A 14,524-nucleotide genomic window follows, 5' to 3' on the forward strand; every position below is an offset into this window, starting at 1 on the left:
CTTAAAGGCTATCATAAAATCTGTTAATTTGAGCAGGTTTTCATTTCTGTATATTACATTGTTACTTTTTTGTGGAATTTAACATAAAAACTTTTAAGGCATTTATTGCCCATCAAGTAGTATAATCCACCAGATAAGTTTGTCACATTTGATTTTCAAAACATATTATTCTCTTTACCTAGATTTTACGTCTTTATCATGCAGACAATACTGCAGAAAGAAAGAAGACAGAGTGTCCAAAAAAGATGCCAATAACCATTGTGAAAGTGTTTCAGATATACATCAATGGCACTGATTATACCAGTTGCTTCTGAGTGCAATTGTCATGTTTGCTTTTTTTACTTAGGGTGGTTCTCAGTCAAGAGTCGAAGGGGAAGTTGTTGATATGGATTATACATATGTTAATGAAAGTGTACTTTTAAAAATTCAAAATCAAGAACAAAACCAAGAAAGCAGTCCAAGTAAGGCTTTTTTTTTATTATTATTATTTTTTGTGGTTCCCCCCAACTCCCTGCCCTTTGAATTGCCTTTTTCTTTGATGCCGGACGAGGAAAGAGTAAAGGCCACTCTTTCCTCTGTATGAATACATAGAAGATAGTTTGCAGTACAAAAGCACTGGTGAATGTTTGTAGCCTCCAAATTCAGTCTTGTTTTCTAGTAGAATCAGTGGCGGCTGTTGTGGCTTTTTAAACTTGCATTAAGAAAATGGTAGGATTTGTGCTGAGGTAGAGCCAGTAGCTGTGCTTTTACAGTGTCTGAAGAGTTAAATACTTAACCATTTAATCTGATCTTGCCTGCAACTATCAACTCTTACAACAGACAGCTTTGAAAGTTTGCTGTGTAAACATACTAGACTTTCTATGGGAAAGTCTTTTTTAAATTTCATTTTTAAATGACATATCAAAGAATCATAGAATAGTTTGGGTTGGAAAGGACCTTAAGATCCTCAAGTTCCAGCCCCCCTGCCATGGGCAGGAACACCTCACTCTACACCATATCACCCAAGCCTCATTCACCCTGGCCTTGAACACTGCCAGGGATGGAGCATTCACAACCTCCCTGGGCAACCTATTCCAGTGCCTCACCACCCTAACAGGAAAGAATTTCCTCCTTATATCCAATCTAAACTTCCCCTGTTTAAGTTTTAACCCATTACCCCTTGTCCTATCACTACAGTCCCTAATGAAGAGTCCCTCCCCAGCATCCCTATAGGCCCCCTTCAGATACTGGAAGGCTGCTATGAGGTCTCCACGCAGCCTTCTCTTCTCCAGGCTGAACAGCCCCAACTTTCTCAGCCTCTCTTCATATGGGAGGTGCTCCAGTCCCCTGATCATCCTCGTGGCCCTCCTCTGGATTTGTTCCAACAGTTCCATGTCCTTTTTATGTGGAGGACACCAGAAGTGCACACAATACTCCAAGTGAGGTCTCATGAGAGCAGAGTAGAGGGGCAGGATCACCTCCTTCGACCTGCTGGTCACACTCCTTTTGATGCAGCCCAGGATACGGTTGGCTTTCTGGGCTGCGAGTGCACACTGAAGCTGGCTCATGTTCATTTTCTCATTGACCAGCACCCCCAATTCTTCTGGTAGGAGTGGTATATTTAAAATATTCCAAATGTATTTATATCACATTTAACATATGTGGTGAATCATTGTTGCAGAACAGTGACTTTTAATGATGTGTGTTTGTTTTTTAGGCTGTTGCAACTTGTTCACTTATCCATAGTTTTATCTCCTATGCACAGAAAGTGTTTCCTTCTGCTTGGACAACTCCATAATTACAAGAACAAAAATGTTATGTATCCAGTGTTAAGATTAAAGGTACATAGAAGGGATTTAGCAGTTAATCAAATTTTAGAAATGGGATCAAGGTATCTTCATGAAAAAAGTGAGCATTGGTCACATTTGAAAGTTGCAGAAAGAATAAATGTAAAGCTGATGTTGAGTTAATCAGTACTAGAGCAGGGAGTAAATGTTAGGGGTTTTGATACACTTTCAATGAAAATGTACTTTCTTGGTTTAAATTTTTGAGATATTGATTTGGATGTTCATTATGCTTTTTATAATAGGAGAAGGAAAAAAAAATAATGATACCTTAACAGAGATGTTTGATCGGACAACCCATGAAGAATATGAATCCTGCCTACCAGAAGACAGTCCTTCTGCATGTGATGAGAAAGAAACTCTTCATGATGAAGAGCAGGATGAGGGAGTAACAGCAGCAAGCAAGAAACTAAAGAGTGGGATATAATTTGATTTGTCTTTATTTGCCTGCTTGAACTAGAAAAGTTGATTTCAAATCATGCTCTGTTCTCTACGAACAAATACGCTAAATAAACTATTGCTTCATTTTTTTCTTTATAAATTCATGGGTAATTTTAGTTATTGTAAGGACATAACATCAAACAATATGAAAATTATTTTGGTAGTTTATTTATATAGCCATCAAACAAATAACGGGATGTATAATGGAAGTTGGCATGGGAGCTGTACAGCAGAGTGACTTACAGGAAACACCAGTTTTTGGCTGCAGATTACTTGCTCCCTTTCTTCTCCCTATCCTAGGTTCTACTGATGATTTCACAGCACTTTTTATTTTAAGTAACCTTTCCTTTTCCATTCTGCTTATCTTTTTTTACTTTTACTTTCCTTCTTTTACTTGTCTTGCTGTTTTCCTTCTACTTTAGTAATGCTTTTTCATCACTAGTTCAATCAGTTTTATATCATTTTTATTATCTCTTTGAATCTGTTTTCTCTGACTGAATGTACATGGCATTTTTGTGTTTCTTAATAGCTAGCTAATAGAACAGATGTTTTTCCAGGCAGTCTGCTGACCTGTATGTCATGTAAGTTTCTGGTTTGCATGTATATTTACAGAACATGAGGATAAACAAGATAAAGCCAAGCAGAAAGCTTTTGTGGAGCCATATTTCAAAAGTGATGAAAGGTAATTTAGTTTGTTCTGTATAGACATTTTAAGGCTCTTTATATTCTCCCTAAAGCAAACTTGTTCTTCCATAAAATAAACATGTTTGTGCGTAACATATTAGCAGCTGAAGGTACACAGGCAAAAGATTTACTGAATTAGATAAAAGCCTTACATAGAAGCTGCACTAGGAGAAGAAATCAGCACATTGAGATGCCTATTACATCTGCTGAAGAGAAGGGATTTTCTCTTCTGCTTTTTATAATTTTATTGAATATAATATTTTGTAATGTTTCTTATAGGCATGTTGTCATGCATGAATTTATGAGCAAAGAGCTTATGGGTTGCTTGTACAAATAACAACCTGTCCTTCTCTGGCATTTTTGCCTCTTCCTCTAGGCAATAAATGACTAATGTTTAACAACTGTACCTCTTAGTGTTTCCTGTATTGCATTTCTGTAGTATGGTAGTCTGAATCTTCCATTTCATAATGATACCAGGCCCTTTGGTTAAATATTTGTTAGGTTTTGGGTTTTTTACCCCAGCATATGTTCTCTTCATTGAGGAAAACTTGTTTAGCATTTTGTGAGCAGACAAGACTCTTTTCAGAATTTGTTCTTTTGAATACAGATAAATTCCTTTTGCAGAAATCAGTGCAAGCACAACTGTGTCTGAACAAAATAATTATGCTACAGAAGATGTATATTTAAGTAATTTTGAAATAAAAATTACTAATTATTTTCATACTACAAAAATACATAATAATGAGATGTACTTCTCTGGTTATGAAACGATCATGTTACATTTAAACAATCCTGGAACTGTTTTAGTTACAAAAATAGTCCTATTCAGCTATGAAATACACTATGATTAGGTTTTGCAGGCATTTTCTTGATTGTTTTTTTTTTTTTTTCCTGAGAATCTGGTATCTTTTTCTTCATTGTGTTCTAAAGACTGGAAATTTCCAGATATGTAGAAGAAATAAATATGCTATCATGTGAAAACATTTTTGTTTTTCAGAAAGAATACTGTGTTAGATTTTCCTCATATTGAGGTTATTCGAAAAAAAGAAGAAAGAAGAAAATTGCCAGGCCATACTTGTAAGGAATGTGAAATGGTAAGTAGTATTTTAAAATTTGGTCAGGCTTCCATTATCCTAACTCTGCTAATATCTAAGTGTTAAAGTGCTGTTGAAATTATGAATTTGGTTTCATTATCATCAGTACTTACAGTAGCAGAGAAGTGTTTACCAAAGTTGTTTTACCAAGTTCTGAGTGAATTAGTTTGTTTTTTACCTGTAGTAACTGCATATAACTTAGTCTTTCTCTGTGTGTGTGTGTGCGCGCATGTGTATCTGTGTGATAGAAATATCTCACATTATAGTTACAGTAAGATTCCAGTAAGCCATCAAACAGATATGGGATGTATAATGGAAGCTGGCATAGGAGCTGTACAGTAGTGACTCTTATAGGAAACACCAGGTTTTGGCTGCAGATTACTTGCTTCCTTTCTTCTCCCTGTCCTAGCTTATACTGATAATTTCACAGCATTTTTTTTATTTTAAGCAACCTTTCCTTTGCTATTCTACTTATCTTTTTTACTTTTATTTGCCTTCTTTTACTTGTTTTGCTGTTTTCCTTCTACTCCTGTAATGCTTTTTCATCACTGGTTCAGTCAGTTTTAAAGAATGGTTACAAGCTTCTAAACTTTAGCTCAAAAAGCTCTACTAAAATTTACAGGTACTGGAATAAGTAAGTTTTCTGTCCTGTTCTATTTGTGTATATATAGGTATATCTTGATTTGTTTGTTGTTTCATTGGGGTTTCTTATTTAACTTGGTTTCTGGGGTGTCTGCATTTTCAGATTGTTGTACCAGCATAGATGCCGATGTGTGCAAATGTATGTGCAAATGCATGCAAAAATACTTACATTAGCAGGTTAAAATTTCTCAAATTTTAGGTTTAATGTTAGTTTTTCCTCCCTTTGAAATTACTAAACTGCTTTCAGATACTTGATACAGAGGTAAAATATTGAAGTAATTACATGTGTAATAAGGACATATTTCACTTGGTCAGTAATAGACTTTCAGGCTGGAGTTAATCAGGCAATGATCTAATACATTATGACTGGCCAGAAGTGTGGATAAATGACAGAATGATGGATTCTCTGGAATCCTTTCACTTTAGTTTCCACACCCATATAGAAGCAACATGTTTCATAGGTTCCCCTGCTATTTACTTTATAGAAAAGTCACATTTACATAACTGAAGAAATTTTTTAGAGTATATTTTTAACAAAGACTTATTCCTGAAAAATAGCTTTAGTAAAACTTCTTAAATACAAATAATTAAGTTTTACAGTCAACTATAAATACCATTTTCAAAAATATATTTTATTCAAAGACTTTGAAAGGAAATAACATTTTGGGGATGAAAAAAAACCCCAAAACAAAACCAGAAAAAAACCCAAACCTTCAGTCTATTTCTTTGCCTAGAGCCATGTGCGAGGTGTTTTATCTTGCTTTCTCTGTAAGCTGCTGGTATCTTCTTCTCCCAGCAAATCCAGTGCTTGTTTGTGTCTGGCAAGCTAGAGTGGTAACTGTGGTGTTTTAGAAACATTTACAGCTCCAGGTTTACAATATTAGGTTTCTACATTAAACTTTTGGGTTTGTTGTTGGTTTTGGTTTGGTTATTTTTTTATGTCTATGCCATTCAAGATTAATGTCTTGGAATGTGTGGAATGTTTGGCTGTGTCATTGCACCATAATAAAACTAGGTTTGAATGAAATGCCTGTGGAACAAGGGAGTATTAGAGCATAAATGATGCTTTTTAAAAAAGTCTTGTCTTACTTATTAGTCACAAGGGTTTGAAAAGTCTCAAGTCTAAGGAAATATTTACAGAGTGGATAGAAATCAGTAAATTGTTTCTGGCCATGTGCTGCAAGCAGTATGAGTGGGAAGAGTTACCTGTCATTCTGAGATGATGTGAGAAATTTAACTTCTACATGTGCCATAACAGACTTACCAAAGGCCTTTGTAAGTCCTTATCTTAAAACTTTGTGGAAGCATCTCGTTCACTTTACAGTGTAGAACATTTGATAAGAGGTCATTTTGGTTTGTTATGATTTTGCAATATAATCAGAGAAAGATTGTATGTACAAATTACTAGTAGCTTGTAAAAGTAACGTTAGTGTGGTTATTAAGTCTAGCTACGCTTTAGATAAGTGGGAGAATCGGACAGATGTTTTACATGCACTTAGATTGCAAAAATTGCAAATAACTTTGTGCTATACTAATGAGAGGGACGTTTTAAGGGCTCTCTTTCTGAGACTGCAAATTGCAGGGTTCTGTAAACAATTCTTTTGCACTGAAGAACTGGCAGTTTATCCTGCATACCAGGATCTTATAGTAGACAGACCAGTAATTTTGGTGCAACCTGCTAACATGAATCTCTGTTCTTGACTGGGAGACCCACATGTTACTAGGTCGGATTCCTTACTAATAAGGTCTTTGGGACAAGAATATGTTCAGGTCTCACACTTTTTATAATGGGAAGAAATCTGAATTGATTGGAGACTGGGGAGAAAACGTACCTCTGTTTCAGGCAGAGTTGCAATTCTTACAGACTACTGAATCACAAAGTGGAACAAGTCTACTTTTACTAATACATGCAGTTTTGTCACTGGCATTTTCAGAGCTGTGATTACTCTTTTTTTATAGAGTCATCAATATAATTATCTCATGATTTTCTGGAGGAGGATTTTGATGCCTATTTTATACTTTGTGTGCCATCTAATAAGGAAAAAAAGGGATTTATTAGTGTAGTTTTCGAAGTAGTAGGTTTTCCAGAATCCTGCCAGTAGATGGTGACAGGAAGTAGTCTCTTTTGATAGATATTCTGTTCCTTTCCTGATTTCCCCTGTCACGATCACTCTTCAGCTGATTGAATGAGGTTTTAAACTTTAGTTTACCTTTTTGAATTGTGACACTATCATTTCAGTGGAATCGTTTTATTAATTTTATGAGGGTCAGGTCTCTTGTGCAATCCAGACTGGTGACTGTTATCTTACCACTTCAATCAAACAGCGTGTTTGGTTTGAAAGCATTTTGGCACTTTGATATCAAAGTGCCAGATTGCTATTTTTAGGAGATGCTAGCTAGAATCGCAAACTAAAACAGTAGAAAACTGCCTGAAAAAACCCAACGTATCTTTCTATGTTTCTACTCATGGGAACGCACAGAAAAAAGTTTGGAGAGTGTATATACTTTTCTCATTGCAGTTTCCAGTGCAGACGACAGGGTTGAAAAAGTAGCTGATTTACTATATGCTCTAGAGAATGCCCAGCTGGCAGAGAGTTTCTGGAGTCCCAGTGTCAGTCAGCCAGTCAAACTAGCTCTTTATTTACCCCTCATTTGAAGATAATTAAGTTGGAAGCATTTTGATGTAATTCGCTGCTACTTCCATAAATTTAGACACAGGAAACAATTCTGCAGCATGGATTTTTGTAGTGTTTCTCACTTTTTTTATTTAATTTGCAAATGGGAACTGAAAATTTATTAGAAAATTCTTTCTATTTCAACACCTGTGCTACTTAGCTTTGTAAAAGCAGTCAGTAAAACTGTTGACATAAGTAATTGTGCACATGCCTAAGCCTTGTACCTATGGTATGTTAAAAGATATAAAACTAACAAATTTGCCACCATAAGGTTATATTTTATCTGTAAATTCAGTAAGCTTTTAGGATAATGGCCAGGTGCTTGTCATTTGGATAATAAATCTCTTACTTCTGGCTTGCCTCTCCGTTATTTTTAGATAACTGTGTTAATGAACAGTGATTGACAATGTCATTGTGTAAAGTAGTTGCTCTATATGTGTAAATTTGTTAACTTGGATTTTTTTTTTTCCCCCCTAACCTTCAGTATTATGCAGACATTCCAGAAGAAGAGAGAGCGAAGAAACTCGCTTCCTGTTCAAGGCACAGGTTTCGCTACATTCCTCCAAATACTCCTGAAAATTTCTGGGAAGTTGGATTTCCTTCCACCCAAACTTGTGTGGAAAGAGGTTTGTGCAGAAAAGGTTTGCAAAGTGCTCTTAAAAGCTGATTTTTCCTTTTTTCCCTAAAATAGCTTCCTGATACTACCTCTAGTTCATAAAGCAGCCTTTCTCTCCTCTCTTCTCTCAGTCTTTTCTATTTTGAATAATTACTGTCTTATCTTTTTAGTAGCTCCTGTACTACTAAGAAGGGCATATAAGGAAACTTTCTTAGAGCCTAGACAGAGAAGGCAGAAATAATTGGGATTTTCATAGAATTTAATTAGAATGCTACATGTCTTTGAACCAAAGGAAGAATTGAGTCATCATTTTCAGAGGCAAAGGCTAAAAGGTTGTGCTCACTGAGGAGAGACAGGCAGCATTGTTGATGTCCTTTGTATCTTTGGAGCCCCAAAATACCACATGATAATGGAAACGTTGAAGATAAGGTGTGATTAAATAGGTCTTAATATATATACCCTGTTTGTTAGCTACACTGTAAAACTGTGGAGTTTGGGGTTTTGGGATTTTTGTCTTGTTTTGTTTTTTGACTTCTCTTCACACAGAAGATACTTCTTTCCTAAATAAGTCTTCTAAATCCTAGAGCTTGATATAAAATGAGTTTTTTACTCATGATGTTCAGACATAGTGAGTTTGTAGTATACTACATGTACATTTCTTCACAAGTAGTGAATCTCTGAAGTAAGGATAAGGAGCCTACATGAACTCTGAGTAACTTACATCTTTATTTGTGTGTTATTAGCTGCGAAGCACTATCTTCATGTATTTTTATCAGTTCCCGTAACAGTTTCAAGGCAGGCACTGGATAAAATAGTCAGAGATGTTTATGTGTTCTTGTGTGATAGTGCTGCAGTATCATCCTTAATCTTTCAGAAGAGGGAGCCTTGACTTTTAGGGACTTGCATAAGTTTTATAGTACAAGTCATACTCCTTAATCTCAAGATATACTGAGTCAATTTCATTTGAATTTGAAGCTGTATTTCCAAGAAATATGTGTAGAACTTTAAGCCTCTCCCTTTCCCCCTTCACTGTGGGGGACAAATGTCACATTTGCTATTGAAGCTCCCTTCGAGTTTTCCAATCCACTGCAAAGGGTTAAGCGAGTCACAGAATTTGCAAGCCATTAAGCTTCTTTGGCTTGGTTAGACTTCAGGAGGATGGTTCTTGTTTTTCCAGGAGTTTGTCTTTGGTATCACATAAGGAAAAGTAAATCCCTCAGTCCAGCTAGACAGCACATCAGGAATGCTGAATCATTGTTCCTTTGTGACTAGTCTCTTTCCTCTCTTGTGTATCCAGTTAGGTATGGCTTGGCTGAGGCTAATCCATTCCTCCTTTACCCTAAGAAATAAAAGAGTTCTCACCACTCCAGAATCACCTTTGATTCTTGATCATTATCTTTAAAGATGAACAAGTCATGGTGCTTCCTTTTCTAACCTGGTTGCCTCTTACCTGTTCAGTCATTGAGAAATCTGATCTAAAGTAGACATGTCTACTTATAACTTCATGTGATTGTTAGGGAGATTCTTTGTTACTACCCATTTGGAATCTGCTTGCAACCTCATGACAGTGAGCTTCTTGGGTATGTCCTTGTCTGCTAGAGTAAGAGCTGTTCAGTTGTTAATGGTCCTCAACAGACTATCAGACATAGACTTTAGCTCAAGCCTTGCTTAGTAAAAAAGCCATATTATACAGGAGTGCAACAAGAACATCAAAATGCCAGAGAGTTCCCACAATGAACAGTTGCAATTTTCACTCCAGAGTAGTGGGGTACAAAGGATGTATGTTCTACTTCTTATTGGTATCTTGAGCCAACTGTAGTTTGTGGTGTTTTCTTTAAATAACCAAGTTGCATGGACAGCGTTTTTTAACTATGAAGTAGGAATCTGTTACTCTCACTTCAGCAGACATTAGTGCTGATAAACAGTAAGAGTCTGACAAAAGCCAGGTGCTGTAACTGATTTGCATAAAATGTCTGCTTACTATCAGTATTAGCTGAATTGAGCACATGACAGGAATTTTCTATGCACTTTCCTTATCAGAAAGCTTTCAAGGTGTGTTTGATCTGTAGGTTTATGTTTGGATTTCTCCAGATGGACAAGTTTTTAATAAATTACCTCAAAGCAGAGGGATGTACTATTTAGACCCACAAAGCACCTGTGCCTGAAGTTTCCTCTGTATGATTAGGAAATACATTTTAAAAAGTAACTTTATTAGTCAACCAGATTTGCAGTACTTAAGTACTTTGTTCCTTTTATGTAAGATCTTCTGTAGAAAAAACAATGAGGAATGCAATTTTGTTTTCAATAGATGAACAATTCCATTTGTAGATGAACTATGTCCACTCTTCAGTATTATCTGTCTGTATTGCATTACTATGCAGTTATCTACTAGAAAGCAGCTGAGTGTTTTCATTAATGATATTGCACCCTGGGATCTCTAGCATTTTTTTTTTCAAGTGAGAATCAGTTGCCACAAGGGAAAAAAAATCACAATTTGTTTTTTCAGGGTAAATAAAAAATGAAACTAAAGTTATGCATGTTTCCTTATGTTACATATCTTAGCTCACATTTATTCTTACTCTTTTAAGGATACATTAAAGAGGATCTTGCTCCTTGTCAGCGTCCAAAAAGACGGCAGCCTTATGCTGTGATGTTTTCTCCAAAAGGCAAAGAGCAGAAGACATAAAGGATGGGGAAGTAAGGCACACCAACTTGAAGAGTATCCTTGCTGCCCTTAGATATTTATAGTTAATATAAACTTGAAATAAAGAACTGTATTTTCTACAATGATAGATAAATAGTTTCATTAAATATGTAAATTTTATAAAATTCATTTGAAAATCTGATGTACCAGGAAACAAAACTATTTAATGTATGTTTGTTTCATATTGTACTAATAGATTTTGTATCAATTTTTGCACCTATCAGACAATGAGTCTCCCTTTTTTTATTTTCCTTTTTTAAGTCAACAGCTAAAATTCCGCAGTTCCTGTCTAAACTTCATGTCAGTGAGTAACTGCTTTGAAGTCACTGAAATCAGTTGCAAGGTCTAAATGTTTGTCAGTGGGAACAGAAATGTATTTTTGTAGGGTGCTTTTATTTTGCACTGGATTTTTTAATTTAGCCTTTCTCTTTTGGCAATAATGGTTATATCAACTTGTAATAAAGCTCTATTAAACATGAAATGTATCTACTGTTAATGTTTTGGAGGTATGAAAACCATGGTCTAAGTGTCTGTCTTATATTTTATGTTAAATATATAGCACCATGTTTTCCTCAGAGTTTATATTAGAATATCCAGGATATTTTTGGTTTTGTCTTTAATTTGGATGTTTTTCTCTATGTCTCACTTATTGTTGAAGAGATAAGCATTGTTATTTATAAATTTGGATGACACTGAGTTCTCCTAGGTGATGAGCATTGCTGTCCACTAGGTCACGAAAGATTCTTCAGGGATATTGTAAATAAATCTTTTATAGCAGACAGTATAATTTCATACTTGAATTTGGAGAGTAAGAGCATACATATCACAAAGGCAGGGTAATGTTTTCTCATAGTTAGGCAAGCTACTGAAAGATACTTAGGAATAAAGTAGCGTTATAGAATAGAATCAAATATTCAAGCAGCATACAATCAGATTTAGGCTCAACCAGTGAGAGTTCTCTCTAAAAAGAGGTCATAAACTAAGCAACTATTTAAATGCCTTAAGACTAAAACAACAGAAAGTATAGATACTTCTGGGAAAAAAAAAATATATAAAAGTATCTGTACTTTCTGTTCTTTTATTTCATATATATATGTTTATGTATAAGAAAAATACATATTTAAAAACTTGGTGGATTGGACCATTTAATTCCAGGTATAGTTGTACAGGAGTTGTGGTGGGTCCTGCTGGTGGAAAGGTTATGGCATATACCTAAAAAGAAAGCTTAAAAAAAGAAAAAGTGATTAACACTAAGTAACACAAAATCCTCTTAGATTGGAATTACAGGCCTTGCAGAAAAACAGGAGGTGGAGTATCACTAGGCATTGCTCCCATCCTACCTGCTTACATGATTGATTGGCTTTAGCATTTCGAAGAGATGTATTCAAAGCAATGGCAAAAGCATAAAGCTAAATAACCATTAAAATCTTTAGTGAGCAGGTAGTCAAAGAATCCATGCCAAGCTAAGTCTGGTTTCCTGAAAATGAGAAAACTTTAAAGAAAATTAATAGGTGCTGCCAGAAAGGTGGAATTCTTGCAGATACATTGAAATTTGTTTCAAGACAACCATTACATGCTCTGAATAAATATTTATCAAAAAAGAAAAAGCAAACAAAAAAAGCTTTTGCTAAAGAAAGTAAGGTAGGAGGCTGTTTTTAGCTAAGGAGATTTACAAAGAAGTCCAGAAAAAGGGAAGTGGAGGCATATTGTAACCCATCAAATGTGAAATTTGTTATAAAGTACATGAAAAAGTTTCTTTAAAAATTGATTAGAAATCCTACTTTTAAGAACAGTCATAAAGAGCAAGCTTCACAGTAAGTTGGTAGAGATAAGCTATTAAAGTGTAATGGGAATATTTAAAGGTAAAGTGACAAGAAACGCTTGGAATTTCACACTTTCATTCATTGTGATGCCCGAGAACCTTTCTTTGCAGGGTGGTTGGTGGGCAGAGCTGTTGTAAACTGAAATGGCAGAAAAGGTCAATGAAATGGGTGGCAGCAGGCTGCCAGGAATGGAGCATACTCCCACAGCATTGAAAGTGAGAGAAGAAACTGCTAACTACCCCCTTCACTGCAGGTTGGAACTTGTCACTTAAAGCAGCTTTGATGGTCAAGGAGTATAAACTGGCAATTGTGCCAGCAGACTTCAGAAAAAAACAAGACTCCAAGGAGTGGAGTGCAGTGGATCTGCATCCTGATGAGCTTTAGTGGAGTATTTGAAACAGTGGGATAATTGATAAGAGTATAGCGTGGTGTTCAGGGATATGGAAAATATGTAAAAAATCATTGCTTTTTAAAGGCAAGTCACTCTGATACAGTCTTTTAGACTCTTTGAGGATGTCAAACCATGATGCACCTGACAGCTCGTAGCAGAACCAGCCTGTCATGGTATGAAAGAAGTTCTTTCCTGTATTATACCCATTTAAAAGTACATAAATCACCACAGTGGAAGGAAATTACAGTGGAGTTCTCATAGGACCCCTTTACATTCAGCCTATTTGTTTTGAGAAAGGGTAGAGGGCAAAGGCGAAAGCTGGTTAAATTATTCATTATTAAAGTAGACCTGGAATGTAGAAGAGAAGGGGAGAATTCACAAAGCAGAAGGTAAGATTTGTTCCCTTTGCACAGAAGAATTAATGTGATAGATGCCAATAAAATTATCAAGTGTGGAAGCAGTAAATAGGAAGGGCTGTTCACTAAAGGGAAAGAGGTTTAGTTACAACCAGTTAGTGTCTGTGAGGATATTACTACTCCACTAGAGGACAGTAAGGAACTGCTTTGTGCTTACAGCAATGTAAGAACTACTCTTTCCTCTTTATTTCACCAATTTTTAAGGCTTCAGTTGCTTTCAAAATTTTAGATGCCCTGCTTACCTGTTCTAATGCCAGAAAAAATGCTGCACTATTGAGAACCAGACTTCATCTTGACAAGAAATCAGTGTTTTAAAATCTAGAAACAAAAGTAAAACCTGACTGATTTCCCTTCAAAAAGCAAGAGAAATCCCTAAAAAAAATAGCAGAAGTCTGAGCAATTTTTGTGTACCAAGAAAGATGATCGAAATGTATAAATTGTAGAAGTTCAGTTAAAGTTTTCTACACAGCTTACCTATATTTTTTAGCAAAATCATAGAATCATAGACTGGTTACGGTTGGAAAGGACATTAAGACCATCTAGTTCCAAGCCCCAATCTTGCAATATTGTGTACTTTTATCCAGAGGAAATTGAAGGAAAAAGGGAGCCAGTCACACTCAGCAAAGAAAGTCTGCTAAAAAAATACAGATTGTTACATTCATAATTAGCATTAGACATCTTTGCTTGCTTTATGGCATGGCAGCGTGCTGTGGGAGGAGTGGACTGTCTTCTTTGATGAGCTGGTTTTTTACACATCTGTAAATGGTGAAGAAGTAAGAATTTTGGATATAAGCCATAAGCTGGAGTAGGCTGCTGTCTTTGGAGGCTATTGGGACAATTGGCTAAAACCAGTGTTTATAATCCAAGTATTCATATATTTTCTTACATAAAGCCAACACTCATAAATTGAGAGGGGTAGAAATCTCTTCAAGTGTATTCAGGTATGAGTGTCCACATAGGGGTCTCTGCATCTGAATAGCAGTGCCTGTTGGGTGACAACACAACCACCAGGCACTCCTGCCAAGATAGCCACAACTGTCTTCTGGTTTCCTTTCCTTGTCTCTGATGATGTCTTTGGATTGTCTTTGGAATCATGCTGCCTCTTTTCATTTTATGAGATAAGGGAAAACTTAGTATCATTGCTGCTGCAATTTGTGCATCTTTTTTAACAGAGATGTAGATACCTAGCAATATTCCATTAGCCATGACCAGAAG

At 35.8% G+C, this 14,524-nt stretch overlaps 1 protein-coding gene across 3 annotated transcripts in view; it reads left to right on the top strand.

Moving 5' to 3' along the window:
* The window catches only part of RBBP8 (RB binding protein 8, endonuclease), a 37,282-nt gene extending 26,122 nt beyond the window's left edge, over positions 1-11,160 (top strand). For all 3 annotated transcript variants that reach the window (XM_061360491.1, XM_061360489.1, XM_061360490.1), the window contains exons 14-19: positions 347-461; positions 2,069-2,239; positions 2,877-2,946; positions 3,946-4,042; positions 7,844-7,985; positions 10,564-11,160. In XM_061360491.1, coding sequence (XP_061216475.1) covers positions 347-461; positions 2,069-2,239; positions 2,877-2,946; positions 3,946-4,042; positions 7,844-7,985; positions 10,564-10,661 — 693 coding nt within the window. In that variant the 3' untranslated portion in view covers positions 10,662-11,160. The remainder of the gene's footprint in view (positions 1-346; positions 462-2,068; positions 2,240-2,876; positions 2,947-3,945; positions 4,043-7,843; positions 7,986-10,563) is intronic.
* Positions 11,161-14,524: the final 3,364 nt, after the last annotated feature.

The sequence above is a fragment of the Neopsephotus bourkii genome, unplaced genomic scaffold (assembly GCF_033783945.1).
Source record: "Neopsephotus bourkii isolate Nb327-2 ecotype Australia unplaced genomic scaffold, CSIRO-AGI_Nbou_v1 NB_1027, whole genome shotgun sequence".
Classification (NCBI taxonomy): domain Eukaryota; kingdom Metazoa; phylum Chordata; class Aves; order Psittaciformes; family Psittacidae; genus Neopsephotus; species Neopsephotus bourkii.